The sequence below is a fragment of the Polypterus senegalus genome, chromosome 9, assembly GCF_016835505.1.
Source record: "Polypterus senegalus isolate Bchr_013 chromosome 9, ASM1683550v1, whole genome shotgun sequence".
Lineage (NCBI taxonomy): Eukaryota > Metazoa > Chordata > Cladistia > Polypteriformes > Polypteridae > Polypterus > Polypterus senegalus.
In genome coordinates, this window is record NC_053162.1 from 119,812,775 (window position 1) to 119,836,147 (window position 23,373).

The 23,373-nt window shown below is 36.9% G+C and overlaps 1 protein-coding gene across 1 annotated transcript; it reads left to right on the forward strand.

The window, feature by feature from the left end:
* The first annotated feature begins 2,784 nt into the window (after positions 1-2,784).
* On the forward strand, positions 2,785-22,124 carry LOC120535674 (gamma-enolase). Its single transcript, XM_039763645.1, has 12 exons — positions 2,785-3,191; positions 4,220-4,305; positions 5,239-5,334; positions 5,511-5,569; positions 6,599-6,668; positions 6,795-6,928; positions 7,083-7,305; positions 9,444-9,641; positions 9,769-9,970; positions 10,167-10,275; positions 14,625-14,683; positions 21,668-22,124. Exons 2-12 carry the CDS (start codon positions 4,221-4,223, stop codon positions 21,735-21,737), a joined length of 1,305 nt encoding a protein of 434 aa, XP_039619579.1. The 5' UTR covers positions 2,785-3,191; position 4,220; the 3' UTR covers positions 21,738-22,124.
* The last annotated feature ends 1,249 nt before the right edge of the window (positions 22,125-23,373 follow it).

A 23,373-nucleotide genomic window follows, 5' to 3' on the forward strand; every position in this document is an offset into this window, starting at 1 on the left:
CTTGCTTGTGTGAATGAAGTGTTATATAGTTTTTATATAATAGCCTACACAAAGGAGAGCACACAAAAATCCAGAATGAGGTATAATGTTTAGAACATTTTGTGAAGGCTGGTAGCCCTCCGAAAAAAAAAAAAAAAAAATCAAAGCACCCAAGTCTGCAGTGCATACACTACTCAGGTCATTCTGAAATTCGGAGATGAAAGTTGTCCAGTCAGATGTTACATTTTACCAAGATATATTGTGAAGGGCTGATCCAATACTAGTGAATTTGTTTTCATCCTCCGTTTGGAAATCCTCTCACTTATCTAGGCACAAAAATCGCAGACATTACTTAAAAGCGCTCAGGTGATCAGTTTGTTTGGCAATTTGACACTAAAGGTCCTTTTATCCATTAATTGTAAGACGACACTGCATTCCAAAATTAAGCTGAAAGTTTAACAGCTTTATAACCCCTTAAAAGCCAATAAAGAGATTTAAGGACTGGATGATATGGTTCAGCAGAGTCGGGCAGTGGTTAGTGCTGCTTCCTTAACCTTCCAGGTGCCATCAGTGTGGAGTTTTCATGTTATCTGCACTGTCTGGCCAAAGAAGTCCCTATTTTAATTTAAGTAAAGGGTACTTAAGGCAATAATTGGATCATTATAGCAGTGGTTAATGTTTCAGCTGGCAAAATTCCTTTAAGTAATGCATTGTGTAGTTTCTCTTTTCTTAACCATGTCTGAAGATATTTCCCTTGGTCACAGAAAAGATGTTACTGTTTCAGAAGGGGCAAATTAGTGGTCTGCATCCACTAAGGAAAATATCTAATGAGACATTTGATCAAAACTATTAAAACATAGTAGGGCAGAGGTGAACTGTCAACTGTGTGGAAGAAACGTGGTTGAAATAAAATCTTAAAAGATCATGACAGGAGACTACTGAAATGCTTTGTGAAGTCAAATTGTAGAAATTGACAGCAGAAGTTGTGGCTGTGTTTAAAAGTGAAAGAGCACTTCCACGTGCACAATGCAATGATAACTTACAGGACTCGTACTTAACAGCTGTGTTGCTCTAAGCAAGCTATTTGTGAGTCTAAGTGGTAAAAACTTCAGTTTACTAGGGCACATAAAGACTGGACAGTGAAGCAATTGTGAAAGGTAATGTGCTCGTATGAGTCCAGATGTCCCCCGTTCCAGTGTGATGGGTGCATTAGGGTAAAACAATGAACCTGTTATGCATAGTGTCCACTGTACGAGCTTCTGGCAGTAATGTTACAAAATGGGGTTGCTTCAATTGGCCTGGTCTTGGCATAGCAACGTTATGCTACAATAAAATGAGGTCAGCTAAATTGAATCTGAACCTGAATCAACTGAATGAAGTTATCCTATCAGCTTTTCTTCATGATGGCATGTGCATATTTCAGAATGTCAATGCCAAGGTTTATAAAGTGCAAACTATGAAACAGTGGTTAAAGGAAACATTAAGAATCGTTTACACTGATGAATCTGACCTGACCTTAACTGTACTGAAAATCTTTGGGATGTGTTGGGGAAGACGTTACATAGTGGTTCAAATCTCCCGTCGTCAATGCAAAGTCTTTGCGAAAAATTAATGGAAATCTGGACAAAAACAAACGTTGAGATACAGAAATTCTTGTCGAAACAATTCTAGATCAATGCACGCTATAATCAAATTTAAGAAGACGATTAAACAAAATATTGAAGTGTGCAATTTAGTTTTTGACAGGCAGTGTACTTATTATTGCTTATTGCAAAATCTCAAAGGCATGTAGATTTAGTTCATTCATGACTTTAAATTAGTCCATTGATTTTTTTGGATGAACTCGTGTCAGTTGCAATGAGCTTGTGCATACCTTGTGTCTGGTACTTCCAACAAGCCTGAAACTTTATTAATCACGTTCAGTAAATGGATGGATATCAGTGCTTTTTATGTATCCATATTTTTGTTGTAAGCATTGCTGCTGCATTATGCATTAGCCGTAAATAAGTTGAGCTGTCTGAAATTAAAATATCAATGCTACGTTCTGAGAGAAGGAATTAACTTTCATATATCCTAAACAGTGGAAAAGGAATACTTTACTGGAATATCACAGAGGAGAAAAGGCTATGTCTGAACAAAACACATAAACTTAATAAGGAAATTGTCCCTCACCCCCGCCGCTCCAGTGAAGGCATAAATATGTACAGGGGTGCAGTCCTGAAAAATAATAATGGATTTGCTGCCATCTTCTGCAGCTGTAGTGTAAAAGGAGAGGAGGAGCTGCTGCTTTGCTGCAATGCGGAAGTCTCCCCCGCCCCCCTCAACCCCGGTTCATGACGTCACTGTGCATTTTTTTTGCATCTGTGAAAGAGCATTGTCTGCAAATGCTTTTCTTTTTAAGTGTCATTTAATCCTATATATATATATATATATATATATATATATATATATATATATATATATATATATATATATATATATATATGGCAGTGCCAGATTGAAGATTTCCAGGTTTTAATTTGGCTCATAAAAAGCAAGCCTGTAAGTTAGCTAGGGTATGTAGCATTCATTTTAAAAAGAACACTTACATTAAAGGTGCTATATCAGCTATTCTGCTAGATTTTGTGGGCTGTTTACAATCTGCTGAATAACCAGTTGTGTTATCTTTTCCCCATGCTCTATGGCAAGTAAGAAATCCCTTTAATTCAGGACACTTGGTCATGTGATGTTATCCCCACGGCAGTTGTGGATCAGCCAATTGGAGGCTACATCCATCACGCACCTCCCCCTTCCATCCAGTTTTCCTTCACTTGCCTTGGCAAGGGCAAACACGTTAACTGGGATGTTGATAAACCAATTAAATTAAAAAGGATTGCTGCTAAAAGGCTGTCTGTCTGTCTGCTTCATCAGCCATATCTACAGCATCTGCTTTGTGCATTGGTCACTAAAGCCAAACTATCTATTTAGTGCTCCCTTCTCAGGTTAACAATAGTTTATTCGCATTATCCAAAATCTGCATGCAACCACCCCCTCTGTCTCTCCTCCACCCTTCTGCTGCCTGACAAGATAAACTGCATCTCTCTCCCTCTCTCTCTTTCACTTGCTTGCTCACTTACTGCCCCTTGCTTACTCTTTCTCCACCCACACCACCTCTCAGTCTCTCACTGTCACAGTGTCTCGATCCTGAGCTAAAGAAGAGGAGCAAACTGCAGGTAAGTCATCTTTTCATTCTCATGGGTCTTCAGATGAAATGCACCTGCACGTGTGCTTACAAGATTTGACAGAAACCATACTAGACTGATGGATTTGCTTTTGCATATGACAAAAATATTAATGGAATATGAAAATTGGAGCAATGTAATTTAAAACTTAATAGGTTATTTTTTAGCTGTTTTTAATCCTTATTTGTATAGCACTTTTATAAAGATTTTATTGCATTTTCTATTTGCATTATTAGCAGTGGCTATTAATATAGTGCTAAAGTGACAGATTCATATTCCACTTTTTAAATGTATCTTGTCATACTTGGTTAACTATATATATTGAATAAATTCATGTTTTGCATTGCTTTAATACAGTAGCTTGCAGTTACTATGCTCAAGTACTCATTTTATCGTATAATGTAATAAACATTGTCAACAGTCTGTTTATCTCGTCTAACCTAATATTGAGGTCATGTGTTGAAAGGCAGTTCAGTGCTATTTACTTCACAGCTCAAAGCACTGCAGCATTGCCAAAGCTTACGTGTTAATAGCAACATTGCTAAATAACCATAAGTAATGCTCCTATTTGTCCTTTCACGCAGTAAGTAGTGTTCCAAAAGGCAGATGAAATTTACATCCTACAGTGACTGATATTGTGTATGTCATTCTCTTGGTTTGCCTTTTTCCAGAACACTATTTAATTTGCCAAATAAAAGTCTCTCCTCCGCAGACATCAGAGGTGCACTCTAATTAACAGCTGGCTTGGCTGTCACTCTCTTATGCCTACTTGTACCCACACCCCACCACCCCCTGTTTGTTCTAGCAGCAGCACAGATTCTTATACAAATCCTACTTGCGTAGGCCCCCGTGTCTGCCACACAGCAATGACTCTGTTGTTTGAACTTTTAAAAGTGTATTTTTTTTCTTGCCAGTAAACAGAATAATAGCCAGTTGTCACAGAATGTGCAGTAAAAGAAAGGTGAGAGGAGTAGAGCCAGTGATGATTTGCATCTTTTTTTTTTTTTTTTGGTTTATAGGATGTCTATTATAAATATTCACGCTCGGGAGATTCTGGATTCCCGTGGGAACCCTACTGTGGAGGTTGACCTCTGTACAGAAAAAGGTAAAATGAAAATTATAAATAACTACACCTAGGGGTAAGCCCACAGTATACATCTAGAGTTTATTGATAGCAGGAGAAAGAGGTATTTTTGCATATGAATATATAGCGCCATTCTTCCCTTCATTCATTATTCATTTATGTATTTACTTTTTAAACTGTAATTACTTTTTAATGCTGACCAGTATAGCCTTTTTAAACATATAGCCCTGGTCTTTATTCATTCATTTTTTGTATTTATTTTTTAAAAGTATAAGTACTTTTTAATGCTGACCAGTGTAGCCATTTTAAACCCTTTTACTTCAGTCTCCATCTTCTTGTCCTGATAGGGTTCATGGTGGTAGCACACCAAGCTGGACAAACAAAACCACCCTTTGCCTGGCAAGATTCTTAAGGTGCTTTTGGGAAGGTCCTGAGTATTCCCAAGCAAATTATCTAGCATGTCTAGAGTGTACTCCCAGGCGGCTATGGCTGGTTCAGTTCCTGTAGGGGTGTACCCAGGGGGCACATTTATTTTAACCTCAAACCTCCTCACCTGGCTCCTGTCAATCTGGAAAGCAGTATTTTTTCATCAAAGTCTTCCCAGATTTGCAAGATCCTCACTGCATTTTAAACTGATTTCAGTAAAATGTATCTATTGAAAAGAAATTAGTTTTGATTAGTGAATATTTTTGCTTGTCTGATATAATTATATATAATACAATAAAATGTATTCTGATTGACTGTTAGCTCACTTACCATTCACAAATGACATGTCCAATATTTTTATAATGCAAAGCAGATCTCTTTTTTGTTAATGAGGTCAGTTAAACTTATAGCCTTGCTAAAAATAAATGAATTGCATTACAAGGACGTCCTCTTCACACACTTTGAGTGAAATCCTATGCATACAATGTGAAGGTTGTCTACACTCACCCTTGTGTCTTGTGTTCAAAGGGATGTTTCGTGCTGCTGTTCCCAGCGGTGCCTCTACTGGGATCTATGAAGCCCTGGAGTTACGTGACAATGACAAATCCCGCTACCTAGGAAAAGGTGGGCACCAGTTACAAGGAAAAGAGATATATAGTATATTAATGACTTTGAACGGTAGTAAAGGAAAGGAAGTGGAATGCTGCGACTGTCTTCTCTCCTGTGTCTTTTTTTGAGAATCTGTGTATTTATTTCATGCCTCTTGATTTGCCAGTGATGTTTCCTGTTTTCATTTGTAGGTGTTTTGAAAGCAATCGATCACATTAATAATGAAATTAAGCCAGCACTAATCGATTCGGTAAGACACTCTAGACACTTCTTGTACTTACTTTCTTTCATACATTACCTAGTTTTGAAATATTATTCAAACGTGTTTAGACATTCAAGGACATTAAATAAAATCAAAAGTAAAACAATTTTGTTATTCAGATTTTCATACATCTTAATAATTCTAAGTAATCAGTTTGTTTTTCTTACTCTGTCTATCATTATTAAATATGGAATATGGGAACCACCATATAAATTACCATCAACAAACTGAAGCACATTCAATGAAATACAAAATAGTGAAATATTAACACCCAGGAAGTATACAATTTAACAGCTAGTGTCAAAAAGAGCAGCGTTACAATTATTGTGTACACAAGGTATTCCCAAACTTGTTTGATCTAGTTCAGGAGGATAGGCAAGGCCTGTGTTGCCTGCCACAGACAGAAGATCGAAACAGGCCAGTCTAACTTGAGGTGTACTCACTCCCCATGGACCAATTTTAGAATCTCCAGTCTATGTAACAGTCTGTTTCTGACAAAAGGGGAACAAAACTCGGGCAGACATATGGAAAATGTACAAACTGCACACAGGATCCTGGATCTGTGAGGATGCAGCACTAACTCCTTTTTCCATCTCATTGTGTTCTCAATAAATTTTCTTTCTTTTGATCTATAGAACCTTACAGAGAAATCTAAAAAATCATATTTATGACTTTTGTTGTTTACCTATATTTATTTTTTTAATTAAAGTCAGAGGCAGAGATTACATCAGCAGCTTTGTAGGATAAAGTCCCATGCATTGACCATTAACAATTAAGCCAAACTAGATGTTCAATGCAGTTGTCATGAAATGAATACATTTTATGTAACAGAAGAATTGCAGATCAGAGTCACCAAAAGTGTTTAGCAAAATTCAATAAGAGCAGAACATTTTAGATGTACAGTATACTTGATTTGCAGTAAGTAGTTAGGAAATACAAAGTCTACAAGGAAAAAAATATAAAGATGAAGGACAGAGCCAAGCCTAAAGTTATGTATGTCTGCCTTTCACCTTGCAGGGACTGTCAGTTCTGGAGCAAGAGAAACTCGACAACATGATGCTTGAGTTGGATGGAACTGAGAATAAATGTAAGATTTAAATAAAACAGACAACTGTTTCAAATTGGCCTGTTCCACTCATCTCCCATCTGTGTCTCTGATGGACTTTCATGAAAAAGGCAGCAAACTTCTATCTACCCTTTTGTTTTCTATCAGCTCAGTTTGGCGCAAATGCTATCTTGGGTGTGTCTCTTGCAATCTGTAAAGCTGGTGCTGCTGAGAAAGGTATTCCGTTGTATCGTCACATTGCTGACTTGGCTGGAAACACAGACCTTATCCTTCCAGTTCCGGTATGAATGTTGCACCTGCATCTCTACCTCTGTTTGCCTCACTTCAGCTTTCTATCTTTCTACAAAGCTTTTTGTTTCATTATTAGATTTGTGATGTTGATTTTTAAATTTACTTCATTTCTACTCACTCTTTCTTTTTTGTTTTATTATTAAGGCATTCAACGTCATAAATGGTGGATCACATGCAGGTAACAAGCTTGCCATGCAAGAATTCATGGTGTTACCAGTGGGAGCTGAATCTTTCCGAGATGCTTTGCGTGTGGGAGCAGAACTCTATCACACACTTAAAGGTGTCATCAAGGACAAATATGGGAAGGATGCCACCAATGTTGGAGATGAGGGAGGATTTGCACCCAACATCCTGGAGAACAGTGAAGGTTAGTACTGCACCTCTAAATATGTATGTCGTCAGTATTATGTCAATTTTGGATTATATGCCCACTTGCACCTTTTAATGTTAAATAGTAATCAGTTATTTTTAATTTTATGTAGTGCCATCATCATAATGTGCTTTTCAAATCCAACTCAAAATCATTTGACCATTATCTAAATGATCCTATCTCATCTCTGTTAGGCAAGTGAGAGGAAACTCTTTAGTCCATCAAACTCCTTTGCTTTGCTAAAAACCGAGATACTTTTTAAAAATTTTATGAGACCGAACTTCAATTACACATCTCAATGAGTGAGTGTTAGGCAGGAATCAGCCCTGGAGATGGTGCCATTTCTTTGCAAGTTCCTTTTTACAGTACACACACTGTCATTCACAGTTTGCTGATTTAGAATTACCAGTTAAGTCAAAAATGCATGTTTTTAAGCCATGGAAATGAAATTGTGTCTTAAAAAAAAAGACATGGGGTTTTGGGAGAATATACAGTACAGACTCCATAGAATGACTAAATCCAAACATTTCAAGGTCAAAATACAAAACACACAATCATTTAAATGTATGATAGACCACAGTGAAGTACTTTAAAGCCAGGATATATTTTCTAAATTATTTTTATTGCAAATATGCATATTAACAGTAAGATATGATAAACAGCATAGTAAATTTAGCCATTAAGTATGACAGACAAACTACAAAAGAAATTATATAGAAATAGAGCACATCTGAGCTACTAAGAAAGATGGATTTAAAGACAAAATGAAATTAGAGTTTCATTCTTTTGACTGATGGAGACTCTCTGTCTGACATAATGTGTGCTTATTTAATGGTGCGGATGCTTTAAACATCCCTCTGCCTTGTGCTGCTTCTCATTTATCCCTTGGTTTTTAAAATATGTCAATGTCAATTTATTTATATAGCACATTTAAAACAACATAGGAATGCTGTGGCCAAAGTGCTTTACAATATTAGAATAAAAGGAAAAAAATAACATAAATAGAAATAAAATATAAGAACATAAATAAAATACATAATAAATAGAAGTAATGTTATATAATCACAATGAGGAAACCATCAGTATTACTGAAGGTCACAGAATGCAAGTGAATAGAAATGAGCCTTTAATCTTGTTTTGAACAGTTCAATAGTAGATGACTCCTTTATGTAACGAGGTAAAGAGTTCCACAGGCGAGGGGCAGCAGCTGCAAAAGCCCTGTCCCCCTTGGTTTTACACTTGGTACGACTGACAACAAGAGACAACTGAGCACATGATCTAAGCACTCTGAATGGCTGGTGTAAAGCACACCATTCAGATAAATAGGCAGGAGCAAGTCCATGTAAAGATTTAAAAACAAGCAACAAGATTTTTAAATCAATTCGAACACTGACAGGCAGCCGGTGTAATGAAGCTAAAATAGGAGAAACAGAGTCATACTTTCTTGCCCCATCCAGAAAGCAATAGGGGATATATTAAGCTATTAAAAATCTGAAGCAATATAGGATCAAGGGGGGCTTAAACTTATACATATCATTATATGGGAGACAGGACCATCCCTGGATGTTGGCACTGGATTATTAGGGAGGTACTGATAGGAGTGAAACCCAGGGGGACAAACAAAAATGTGTAAACTATTCTGTGGGTGCTGGGATTTGAAATCAGAGACTGTGAAGCATCACTGCTAATAGCTATACCACAAAAAAGATGTGAAAACAAAATATTAGTCAATTAATTTTTGCATGTCTTAACTGCCACTTGAACTCCTAAGTGATATTTTTTACCTCTTAATATTTATGCAGTATAGGGGTAAGTAAATCAACAGTATGCCCATGTTTCTGCACAGAGCTTATGGAAGAATTCATTAGTTAAATATTCTTAAAGCATAAACTACAGTAATCTTCCTCAATGCTTAGAACCACCAATTTCTACTAGCATGAAATGTTTAACTATTCTTTAAAAAAATGACTGATTTTATTCTGCTCTACTTTAAAAGAGCACAGTTTTACATCTATTTCTTGCTAAAAAAAAAAAAAGAAGAGGTTTTAACACTTGACCCTTTATAGTATTTTCTTTGTCAGAAGCCAATGTCTCAGTAAAAAAATTCTATCCACCCTTCTGGTTCTTCCTCCTAGCTTTGGAGCTGCTAAAGACTGCCATTGAAAAGGCTGGTTTTACTGACAAGATTGTAATTGGGATGGATGTTGCAGCCTCAGAATTCTATCGAGATGGCAGCTATGACCTTGATTTTAAGTCTCCTGATGACCCTAGCCGATATATTTCTTCTGATGAGCTGGCTGACCTTTACCAGAGTTTTGTCAGGGATTACCCAGGTATGCACATTCAGGTATAGGAGGTTGCTGTCATTAGTCTTCCTGCTAAAGAATTACAATGCCTCTTCTTCTCCTCTCCATAGACTGGGAATCCATTGTCAACAAATAACTGGCCATTCTCTTTCAGTGGTGTCAATTGAGGACCCATTTGACCAGGATGACTGGGAGGCATGGAGCAAGTTCACTGCAAATGTTGGAATTCAGGTTGTGGGTGATGACCTCACTGTAACTAACCCTAAACGCATTGAAAAGGCAGTGGAGGAGAAAGCCTGCAACTGTCTGCTTCTGAAGGTCAACCAGATTGGTTCAGTTACAGAAGCCATTCAGGCGTAAGTCCCCTTTTGGTGAAGTGATTTTACTCAATAGCAGGTACCCAGTGGAAAAATTCTGTCTTGACTAGTATGTTCTATATATTTAGCTCTATAGTAGCATTTTAGACTAATTGTGAAAACTAATGCAAGTGTTTTTTTGTCAGGGAAAAAAAAACAAAACTTAGCTGTGTGTCTCGTTATGTATTGGATGTAGGTGCAAGCTTGCCCAAGAGAACGGTTGGGGAGTGATGGTTAGTCACAGGTCTGGTGAAACAGAGGACACTTTTATTGCAGATCTAGTAGTTGGACTGTGTACTGGACAGGTGAGCATTCATATTTAATATTCCAAGCTATCAGGTGCACTGCACCCTTTGATACTGTACTGTTGTATGTACCTTGCCGCATATTTACGTTATTAAGACCTTTTTGAGCTTCCCCTTTGAAGCTCACCATGTGTGATCAGTTAATATGACAAATATTAATCTGTGAATATGTTATTTAGCAATTATCAGTTCTCTCAGTTTTTAGTGTTTTTAATGTGTGCATGTTAACCAGGCCCTGTTATTGAATGGTGCCTTTTACAAAGTTCCTGCCTTCCATTTTTTCTGTCCATAAATACTCCCCTGTAAAACAATGATACGTTAATTTTATTTTGTTCACTGTGACCTCTACATGTTACTATTGTAGCCTGTGGATAGTGGCTACCTAATGGTTAATGCTGTCTTAGAAATCTGTATTTAGTATTAATAAAACTTGAACAGTGCTATTTAAAACTTTAATTCTTTCAATGTCCATCACATTAGTTTTTTTTTGTGTCTATAAGCAGTCTCAGGCCTTGTTAGGATACAGTAAATTCCTGATTTCCCGAGCACATCTGTTGGCAACTACTGTAAACACTACGAGCCTGTATTTGACTTGCAGCCCAGTCAAAGTCTGAGTGGAGTTTGCATATTCTCTCAGTGTTGGTGTGGGTGTTTCTTTTGGTACTGTACTCTAACTTCTCTTTTATATAATGAGGATGTGCAGTTTAAGTTCACTAGTGACTCTAATTTTCCTGGTATAGGTGTGTGCATGTCTGTTACATGTAACTGATTGGAGCCTCCATGGCTGGCTCTTGCCTTGCACTAAACCTATTATAGTTGAACATATTCTTGATCCTAAATTGGATTAAGTAGATGTAATGTCAGAAGGGTTAATGCTAATATATTTCAGTGTATTATTTGAAAACTTATATTTACACATTGAATTAAGAGAGATGTTTAAATAGATCATTTTATTTTATTCATAAAATACAATACAAATTATTCACAGAAGGACATTGTTACACAACTGAAAGTAATTACAACATATTTCTTTTTTATCTTGTATATTATAATGTAGTGATTTTTCCTTTCATAATGATGTATCATTGATGTTTTTGCATGGCCCAGGTTAACGTTTCATGCAACATTCTAGTCATGTTTGTCATAGTAAGAAGCAGCAAAACACTGGCATAGGTCTTTTAGATGCCGAAATGGTTTCATCTAGAAGCAGCTCCATCAGTAAATCAAAACATTTCTAAGCCAACTTGGCTAACAAATGCTGATTTTCATTTGAAAGAAGAATGATACCTATCAAGATTATTGGTGTACCCTATGTGGCTGAAAGAGCCAACATTCAAGCCACAGATCTTAGGAAAGTGTGAGCAGAAGGATATGTTTGAGACATATAGGCCAGGATCATGAAATATCATGTCATTTGTACTTGCTTTGATGTGGCCTCATTCGCACAATGATCTTTTCTCTCTATCATAAAAAAAAAGCTCTGGACGAGACGTGATCTTTTGAAGAGAGACAGATTAGAAGAAAGACAGAGAGACACATTCACGTCCCTTGACACCGTCAAGTCACGTCATACTGACATCCTTTGTAAGCAAGTCCCATGGGATGGTGACATTGAAAGTCACGCCCTACTTACAACCCTTTGCAAACAAGGTCATCTAACCTCCTAGTTGTTGGATAGAACTTCAAAAACAACTAAATGAAGAAGAAAGAGGAGCTCTAAAAAATTACTAAGTTAAAGATGACACGTCCACGACTAAGCGAAGAAGAAAGAGCAGCGCGTCGAAAAGAGACCCAAAAGCACTGGAGACAAAAGAATGCCAAAAAAATTCAATAAAATAAAATAAATTAAAAAAAATAATAATAATCTATGTGCAAATTCTGATAATAAGGAAAGTAAGCAATCACTAAGCGAAGAAGAAAGATCTGCAACGTCTATCGCAACATTACATTATTAATTTGTATCTAAAAGTCGAAGCTAATTGTCTCTTCTTTATTAAATCGAATCAATTAAAACAAAATGGAACATACGCAAGGTCTCATTGATCACGTTCAAAATTCAAATATCAATAGCTCAGACAAACTCAAAACAGGTAAAGCAGTAATATTATCATCATCATATCAAGGTAGTCCAAGAGAATTGCAACAGTTATATCATGAAACAATGGAAATATCCCGAACTATCGGTTGGCCAGATTTATTTAATACAATGACGTGCAATCCACAATGGCCAGAAATCTGCATATTCTTGAGAACAATGCCACCAGCTACATTGACTGTGGATATTTTCACTTTCGAAAGTAGATTGTTTTATCAGAAAGTCTTAATTTTATTGAATGAACTCGAAATGGTGTTCGGGCAAATCAGAGCATATATTTACACGATCGAATTTCAAAAGCAGGGTTTGCCTCTCATGTATTTATAGGTTACTTTGCAAAATAAATTATTAACTGCTAACGATGTCGATCTATTTGTCTGTACTGAAATTCAAAAACAGAAACCTATCCTGAATTATGGCACAAAGTCATTAAACACACGTCTCACAGACCACATTTAAAAGATTCAGTATGTTGGGACGCAAAAGAAATTTCCAAAAGTCTTTGTTCAAACAACAGATATGACTAAGGCTGGCTTTCCTGATTATCTCTGAAGAGATAATCATTACAAACAACACACTTATCACGGAAAGAAAGATGGTAAAATTGTGGTGCTCGATAATTCAATGATTGTACCATATAACCCGTATTTGCTCAAACGATTCGGTTGTCATATTAATGTCAGTACAAAGTTCAAGCTTATTTAGATACTCGGTACCTCAGTGCAATGGAAAGCGGGAGGCATTTAATGGAATAGCCAAAGCACGGTCAAAGTCATTCTGTTGAATTATCTGAAAATTATTCTGAAAATATTTAATACAATTTAAAGATGACAAAGAGGCAGAAGCGTAAAATAGAAATACAAAATTATTGGCTTATTTTGAACTTAATAAAACAGACGTTAATGCAAAAACATATGTATGGGTAAATTCCTCAACATTACACATGGCAGAAACAAAAAAGAGTGTGGCATCCAAGAAAAATGAAATGCAAAAGTGTTGCTCGATTAAATATTGTATCACCAAAAGATACCGAATGGTTTCATTTAAAATTGTTGTTACGTGAATCAAAATGAGAACGTATAGATGGAACTACGTACGGTAACTTCTGTAAAGATGCCTGACAACTTTGTGTACTTAATTATGATGGGTGAAGTTGATGCTTTACAATTATGGAAGCGTTCAAAGGGCCATTATCCAAAAAGTCGAATGAACAAACGGCTCTTTCGATTATCAAAGAAATGTTAGAAGCAGAAAGATTTAACGATGCAGCAATTTGGACTTGCACAAGAAATTAACGAATCAGAGGTAAAGAAAGAGATAACAGCAGACAAAAATGTAACAGTGGAAGACCATAACAAATTATATCAGAAAAGTTCATTCCAAATATTGTTTTTACTGAAGTTTTAAAGTAAAAGTGAACATAATGCATATGTAACAATGACCATGAAAAAAACATTTTCTTTAAATTGTATCTCCAGAAAACGAACCATAGTTGGCGAGCAAAGTGATCAGGGGGCAGAGCCCCCTAGTCTTTTTAAAATTCAATTGCACTTGAAAGCCTAACAAAAATCATTAGTACCCTCGGCCATTGAAAATATGTAGATGTTGTGGATTGATGGTGGCTCAAGACTATAAGCATCACTGTTTGATGCAGACATATACAGTACTTCTGTCAGAGTTAAATTCATACTTGTTTTATATAGTGGTATGACTGTATGATATTTTTAAATGTTTAAGACATATTAATAAGTACTACAACTATTGGTTTTGACTTTTCGACTTAGTATGAGTAAGTATAATACATACATAAATGTGACCTGTAATGCTTTGGCATCCTATCTGTGGCTGTTCTCTGTCTTACACTCAAAGCTACTTATATAAGGTCTGGCTCCCTGTCACCCTGGGTAACATTAATGAAGTTACCATGGACATTGCAAGGACAAAAGTAAATAAAAATGTGCAATAGAAGAAATGTGAATTTTCAGGCATGATATCAAGACAAAAGGACAGAATACACATATGCTACATTGTAAATTTTCTATTTGATTCAGACTTTCTACCAAAATCTTTATGTAAATAAAAGTAAATAATATATAGTTTCTGTAACCAATAACAGCCAATCCTTGAATGGGTGAAACTGGCAAAGCCTAATTTTGCATTATAACTAAAAACTCAACCTATTGTTTTCATTGGTAGTCCTTTGTTGTTTTCCCACACAGACTAACTTTGGACCCCTTGTTTCTTTCTCTTACAGATCAAGACTGGGGCTCCATGTAGGTCTGAACGCTTGGCAAAGTATAATCAGTTAATGAGGTGAGTAAATTTTCTACATACATAATTGTTACATTTAAACAGGTAATATGTGTGATATGCAACAGTTGGTGCTTACATTCAAATCTTGGCTCCATCAAACCCTGAGTAAAGTTGGGACCCCTATACGTTTGAGTGTTTTTTTTTTTTTTGATTCTCTAATTTCTTCCCACATAGTGAAGGTATGTATGTAATTTTAGATTGGCCCAAATTTGTATGTGTGAGTGCACCTTGTAATAATCTTATGATCCATCCACAGTTGGTCCTTGCCTTTTAATTGAAAGACTTCACGACCCATAATTGGAACAAAGTGATTGAAACTTAAACATTTAAGTAAAAAGTACTATTCAGCCAGTACTATTACATATTTTACTCTAAGCTTTGGGGCAAAATAGGTGGACAAAGCAACAAAAGAGGTGAGGTGTACCAGAGAAGTAACATTAAAGCGGCACAGTTATAAAGATTCTCATTTTCATTCTCAGTCTGATCCTTGTGTGACAGTAAATATTAATTTTCACCCAAGTACTTCACCTTCCTCTCACTTACGTCCAATATAGGTTACTGTAAATTGCCCTGGAGTAAGTGTCTCCTACAGTAGCAGTGGAGTGGCAGCCCACTTACGTCAGATGAGGCAGTGATAGCATCCAGGGGCCTCATGTATAAATGGTGCGTACGCACAGAAATGTTGCGTAAGAACTTTTCCACGTTCAGATCGCGATGTATAAAACCTACACTTGGCGTAAAGCCACGCACTTTTCCATGGTACCTCATACCTTGTCGTATGCAAGTTCTCCACTCAGTTTTGCAGACTGGCGGCACCCAGCGTCAAAGCAGTGCTACTGTTCCTGTGTGGTTACACCTTATTTTCCTAACGCGGTTTATAAATACACTGAAACTAACCGCATATTGTTTATTATTGTAACGCATCTGATTGTAATTAACTTGTAACAACATAATGGTCCAGGAAATAGCCATAGTATTCCAAATACCATAACTGATTTAGCATTGTTACTCTCACTGCACCTTCTTCTTCTTTCAGCTCCTCCCATTAGTAGTTGCCACAGCGGATCATCTTTTTCCATATTACTCTCACTGCACCACTCTGAATATTTATATCACTGTATCTGAGTGTGAACCACAGCAGCAGCTGATCGGAAAGAGAATTATCGGTATACAGCTTCAAGCACACGCTGTCTCAGCCACGGCAAAATGATGCAAAGTCTTTCCTGTACGGACCTTGCGGTTCAGCAACAGTTTTATCCCAAGAACTTTAAACGCACTCAATCAATTGCACCTTGTAGAACTTATAAGTACAATCACCTCACTGTAAACTTGCACTATAGTTATAATATTGCACAACCTGAGCCACTTTATAAAGCGAGTATTTACATATGATGACGATATCATTTTTAAGGTGAAATGCAGCAAAATATGTTTATTATATTATACAGATAAAACTCTAACTTCATTTAAATAATCTATATTCTTCACTGGGAGTGTCGTGAAGGATAGAATAATTAAACATGTACTACGAAGATATTTCAATGTTACTTAAACGTTTTGAAGAATCGGTGCTCTAAGCTTACAGATGGCTTAACTTCTATTACAGAGCTGATTGTGTGGTGATTGGGTATTTGAGGAAAGAAAAGCAAGGATTGCAGTGGCGGCTACGCCAATATATATTGAATATAAAACAGAAAGAGGAAATAACAACACAGTTAAAAATGCAGCGACAAATTTCGGCAAAAGTTAAATGCTTGTGTCATGAGCACGAGGCAGCTATGCAGTGTCTGCAACTGACGTGGCCATCCACCGTGCATAAGCTACCTTACTGACATTGGCGGGCGAAGGAGCCACCGATTCTTCCTCTGCCCAGTGCCACCACAAGTCTAGAGTCGCCCCTGAGTACTGCTGCAATAAATTGTTTCATCGAATGTCGCACACAATCACTGCCCTGTGAAACTCATGTTTAATAACGTGCTTTAACTCCTATCATAAAAATTATATCACGTATACATCTCAGTATTTTAGTTATTCAGAGAGCTGTAATATCACGAATGTAATGGATTCTGTGTCCAGTTGGAGGAAGAGAGCCGGTTTAAGAAGCAAGTAGTGATTCACACACATAGAGAGCATAGAAGATCAAATACAAAACAAAGCATTTAACGTACTACTTTAATTACGATGTGATTTGAGAAACTGGTTAAACGATTTTAAGATGAAGTTTATGATGTTCTACTTTAATGACAAAATAAACAACGTGATTAAAGTGGAAATGTCGAGATTGAAGTTGACATTTCGTGCTTTTTCCCCACCGTATGCCTTTTTTTCTTTGTCCCCTAATAAGCTTTCATATGACACTCAGACGGTGGGCTATGACTCTTCTTTTCACGGCGACTTTGATATGTGACTTCTTTTTTATTATCAGCACTGTGCGAATTTGTGAACATGAGCTTTCAAGTTTCTCCAACACGCTATGTCACTCGATCAACTTCCTTTTGTTGATTATACCACGGTTTATTTGAACAAATAGTATGTTTTTCCTTTACCTCCACTTGGTATTCGCTGAAATTCTTATATTTTCCCCGTGCTTTTCCCATTGTCTTTTACAGAAGGCTGAGCTTAATGGCGATTTATATTCATTTGCATATTCAAAAAGGCATAATTCTTGGAGGTATTGGGGCGTTACATAAAGCGTGTGCACAAGTGTTACTTTTCACGCTGATCGGGATTTATGTAGCGGCAGAAGTTGGAGTATGCACAGATTCCTTCATCTGAATTTTTCTGTGCATAAGCACATTTCGGCTTTTGTGCTTACGCCATGTTATAGTGCGAGTTCTACGCACTGCGTTATACATGAGGCCCCAGGTCCCTAACATCTAGTGACACATATTCAGCAATCTGCTTAAGACAATTCATAGGCATTTTCTTAGTTTAAAATTCATTGTAGTGTAATGATGAATGTAAAGAAAAACAATCACTTGTATGCAGTGTAGACTAACAAGTAAGGTAGAGGACTATAAGACTGTTAGATAAATTTGAACTCTTAATGCTTTGTGCAATTTTAAGAAAATAAATTATCCTGCCAATTTTTTCCCATTGTAGAAATGTAAAAACAATTACAATATACAGTTGCTGACATGAAAGGGGTACAAGAAAAGAGTGGATACCTATTTTGAGCATCCATCTCCAGGAAGACTTTATGTTATTATATGGCAAAAATGTACCACAGCCTGAACAGAGTGTGGGAACCAGTCCTTAATGAGGTTACAGTCCATCATAGGGCAAGACACCTAATCAAGACAGTCATTATTTTACCATGAGATGACCGTTGGTGTCAGATCTGGTAGTTTAGCATTTTAGAAAGAGCTGTCCTCTTGGGATTTTCACATACTACACTTTCTAGAGCTTGCTGGTAATGGTGTGAAAAACAAAAACATCCAAGCAGCAGCAATTTTGTGAGTAAGTACATTTTTTTAGAGAGCTCAAAGGAGTGTTGCCAAACTGGTAAAAACTAAAGAAATGTCACATATACTCAAATAACAGTTCCATACAATAATGGGGTGCAGAAGGGCATCTCTGAATGTATATTCTGTTGAACCTCAAGCAGCACATGCACTACAACAGCAGATGATCATGCCTGGTACCACTCTTGTGAGCTTAGAAGAGGAAGATAAGCCTATATTGGATCAACAAAACTGGATTGCTGAAGATTGCAAACATTTTCCCATCTTTGAAATATCTCAAATTCCTTTGTAACATGCAGAAGATGGGATCAGAATTTCCAGTAAACTGCAGGATTTCATGGATCCTGCCTTGTGTCAATGTTACAGGTTAATGGTTGTAACATAAAGGTGTTGGGGATATTTCTAGGCCCATATTATGCTTCTTAATAAAATCTAAGTATCAAGGAGTTCTACTGGACAGCTAAGCATTTTTGTTGACCATATGCATCCCTTTGCAGCCACAGTCTGCCTGTTTTCCAAATTGATACTTTCAGCAGGACAATAAACCAAGTCACAGAGCACTCATCATCACACGCTACATTTGCAAAAGTGATGGTGACTAAACAGACACTAGGGTTTTATGCAATAGACCATTTTTGGATGAGATAAAATAGGAGGCTTGCAGCATAGATGTATGGCCAAGAAACTATCTAAGAACTGCATGATGCTATAGTATGCATGGTTCAAAATTCATATACAGACTTTAGAAAACTGTGTGGAAGCCATGCATTTCAAAAATACAAATTGTTCTGGAGACAAAGGGAGATTGTACCTGGCATTGTATACTGTGGCTGTGCTTAATAAAGTGGTCGCTTACTACATATAAAATAATAATAAAACATTTTCACATACAATACAATACAATACAGTTTATTTTTGTATAACCCAAAATCACACAGGAAGTGCCGCAATGGGCTTTAACAGGCCCTGCCTTTTGACAGCCCCCCAGCCTTGACTCTCTGAGAAGACAAGGAAAAACTCTCAATAAAACCTTGTAGGGAAAAATGGAAGAAACCTCGGGAAAGGCAGTTCAAAGAGAGACCCCTTTCCAGGTAGGTTGGGCGTGCAGTGGGTGTCAAAAGTAGGGGGTCAATACAATACAATACACAGAACAGAACAATTCCTTAATACAGCATAATAATAAAAATTTTAGAAGTACGGTTTAACAGTAGATGATATGACATAATTAGGTTTGGATATTTTTAGAGTCCTGGAGACCTCATCCATCTAGCTGCCTCCCCATTTGGCCATGCCACGGCTGAAATGTTGCTCCGATGAAAGGACCCCTCTTTCCCATGATTCCTGTGATCCTCCATCAGGGATGACTTTACCATAGGCAGGCAAACAACTTTGCAGGTGGGCTGTGGCACCAATTGCCACATTTGGGTACTGAGAAAAGAAACAGAATAGGTGAGGGTTAGTATTCAAATATAATTATCATGTTACTTATGTTTTAGTGCTAATGACTAACAACAGAGATGCAGTATGTACAGTTAATCAGCAGCTCTAGTCAGGATATGCTAAACTGAAGTAGTGAGTCTTCAGCCAGGATTCAAAGGCTGAGACTGAAGGGGCATCTCTTATGGAAGCAGGAAGACCATTCCGCAGTTTAGGGGCTCTGTAACTAAAAGCTCGACCTCCCTCTGTTATTTTATTAATCCTTGGAATCCTAAGCAGACCGGCATCTTGAGATCTTAATGTGCTCAGGTTTGTAAGTCATGATAAGTTCAGACAAGTAAGCCGGACCTTGGCCATTTAATGCTTTATATGTTAAAAGGAGGATTTTGAAATCTGCCTTAAACTTAACTGGGAGCCAGTGTAAAGATTTAAGAACTGGAGTTATGTGTTCATATTTTCTTGTTCTTGTAATAATTCTTGCAGCCGCATTTTGGATTAACTGGAGGCTGTATAGAGAACAGTTTGAACAGCCAGTGAACACCGCATTGCAGTAGTCAATCCTACTTCAGCTTGAACCAATTCATTGGCATAGATGCTTAGAGCTTATCTCCATTAATTGAAAAAAAGACAGGACACGGTGCTCAGCTTCATAGGATACACTCACGCACACACCATTCAAATGTATTTGCTGCATTAGCAACTGTCGTATAAAAGACCCCATTGTCTCTGTGCTTAGGAAGTAGCTACATCCAGGACATTTTCCCCATACTAAAGGATCTCTTATACATTCTGTTGATATTTCATTCCACTTGTCCTTTTCGTCCTATCCTTGGGTTCTTCTCCAGTACCGTAACACCCCTTTCTTCATTCAATACTTATCCCAAAAGAGAAACCCACTACAATATAAATGAAACAAGAAAACATTTTGTATTATCTGTTTTAATTGTTACTTGTTACTAACATTATTTCACCCAGGAAACCATTTATTAAAACTAAAAATTTGTCTTAATTCTTTGATGGCTCCAGTACTGATGCTGTACCACTTGATGTGCATCTCTCAACCTCTCTGCTCTCTCTCCCACCAGTCTATGTTCACTTCACTGAAGGTCTCCATGCACATGATAATTGGGCTGATTTTTGCTGCTGTTTTAGCAAAAGCCAGCTCCATTCATAGGGCCAAGTTCTGTGGAACTCCATGGTGCATTGGTTCTGCTAGCAGCTGTGTGTTGCTTTGATTGTCCAAGGCTTTCTCCAAGGTCATCTATTCTCTATTACTCTACCTTCAGATGTTGCAGAATGTTTCCTTCCTTTTCATGAAGAGTGTTGAGTTCATCATTAGCAGAGGATGCAATCCAATCCTCCCTGCAACCATCAACACTGTGTTTTTTTAATTACTTCCACTGCCTCTTGCACCGTCTGTTTCCTTGATGTTTAGGGACCATCCAGTGCCAACACCTGAACTCCTTGACTATAGTCCGCTGTAATCCAGGCTGAGCAGTCTCCATAGTTTTATGTCATCATATGTCTTTTTTGTGTGTATCATCCATTTTTGTGGTGCTGTTGAGAAATAATTAATTCACATCTCATTTCACACTCAAATGGTTCTGTTTCCTTAAGCAATTCAGACTATTTTTCTTTATAAAGAAATATTTCAAATGGTTTTTCCTTTGTTTGGATTAAGCTGGTTTAGATATTTATTGGTAGATGTTTTCTACTTTTATACTACTTGATGTTTCTTTAATTGTTCATTCAGTTTTCTTAAAATATATTTCCTTTGCATGAAACAGACATAATAAGGAGCTTTTAACATATAAAACAGGTTTTTTATATATATTGATGTGAAGAAGATACATTGTTTTTAATATGTAATCATTTTGTACATTTGTTTTAATTTGAATTGATGCTAGTATTCAAACATTTGTTCATTTTTTTATCACTACATCATCCACTTCAGGGACATGTGGGGCTAAAGCCCATTCCAGTAGCATCAAACACAAAGCATGGTTGCCCTGCAATGTCTCCTTAGTTAAACATGAAACAACGCTGACAATGTAATGTGATATCAACCTGTCTCCTCCTGCAGAATTGAGGAAGAACTTGGAGATCAAGCTCGATTTGCTGGGCACAACTTCCGAAACCCCAGTGCACTCTGAAAGAGTCTGAATATACAAAAGAAGCCAAGCAGCTTGCTGAGAGAGACAAAACAAGTATGCAAGATAAAAAAGGAAAACAGAAATGGGCAATCCAAGTAGCACTGCACGTGATGTCACTAAGTCCACACCTCTGCGTGACTCTCTTCCTGTCTCTCTAGCTCTTGCATTGCTCTTCTGTCATAAGCCATTGCTCAAATTAGTTTGTATATCTGCCTCTTATGCTCATTCCTTTTCTCTTACTTCTTTTGATTCCCTGTAATACTTTGTTTGAAAAATCCTATTCTGCATTTTCTTCTGAAAGCAAAACTAATAAATCAGATTTGAGGAGGCGCACTGCTTCATGGCACTGACAAGTATGTGACGATTAAAACACAGTTTTCACCTCCAGACCTGACTTTATGTTTTTTTTTAAGTGCAGTTGCCTAATTAAATGTTTATTATTAGAAATTGCACTTATTTTTCACTGTTTTCTAATATTTTCATATCTCAATTGCCATGAGTGTGTGTGCGTGTATATGTGTGTTTAAATGTCAGATTCCTGCCTCCTGCTGCTGGGATAGGTGCCTGTTCTCCAAGACCAGTAATTGGATTACTCAGGTTAAGAAATCGGCAGATGATTTTGTGGCACAAACTAAGATTTAGACTAGATTTTATGATTAGTGTCCTTTTCCCATTTAAAACAAATTCTAACTTTATATCATTTTCATTATGGGGTCCAAAATCTGTAGGTTTACTGTCTCCAAATTTCTGTGAAAGGTTTTCATAATTGTGTATTGTGGATAAAGTCTTAAACCAGAAGGTTTCAGATTCAATTTCTCCTTTTAAAAGTCTGCATGTCTCCAAGTGAGTCACTTAACCCATCTGTAAGCAATTGCATTGTGTCATACAATTGTAAGTCATCTTGGATAAAAGACTCCCAGATATACAGTAATTTTGATTTATGTGTTCATGCATCATGAAATACTTACAGTAGGTCTAATCTGAATGTGTTAAAACTGTTATTACTCCACCAGTGTTCAAGTACTGGAGTTACAGTATTGTGGTCACCACTGTATATTCATGTTGGTTCTTCTCAGAACAACAATCTCAGCCAACCATAAAGCCAAGAAGGTAAACAAAAATTGAAATTGCAGCCTCTTACTTTACAAATACAAGCAGTTATTTTGCCTTGTTGTTCACAGGCAGATTAGGTTACAGGCTTCTGTATTATTGTAGGCTTCATATAACACATTCTGTTGTCTTGGAAACCATGCTAGAGGGAGTTAAACTAGAGCCTTTGGGAACAGGAGACAGAGGAAAGCATGAAATCAGGTGATCCAATTGTGAGACATGGAACATGGATGATTGGTTATTCAAGTTTAAAATGTAATTATTATTAAAGCAAATACAGCTTTTGTCACCCCGTCTAATTAGAAAGTGTAAATGCCAGTGTAAAGACTGCATCTCTTGCATGTAGTTTTATTGCATGCTATAATTATGTCTTATGCTTAGACAGTTAGTGATTTAAAATGACTGCAATTTGATTTATAATACTCATGTATATAATGAGACAATTGCTTGAAATTCTCCTATACAGTATTTACATTGTATTATTTGTACAATCAGATCAAGCTGGTGTTGTTATGTGCTGGATAAT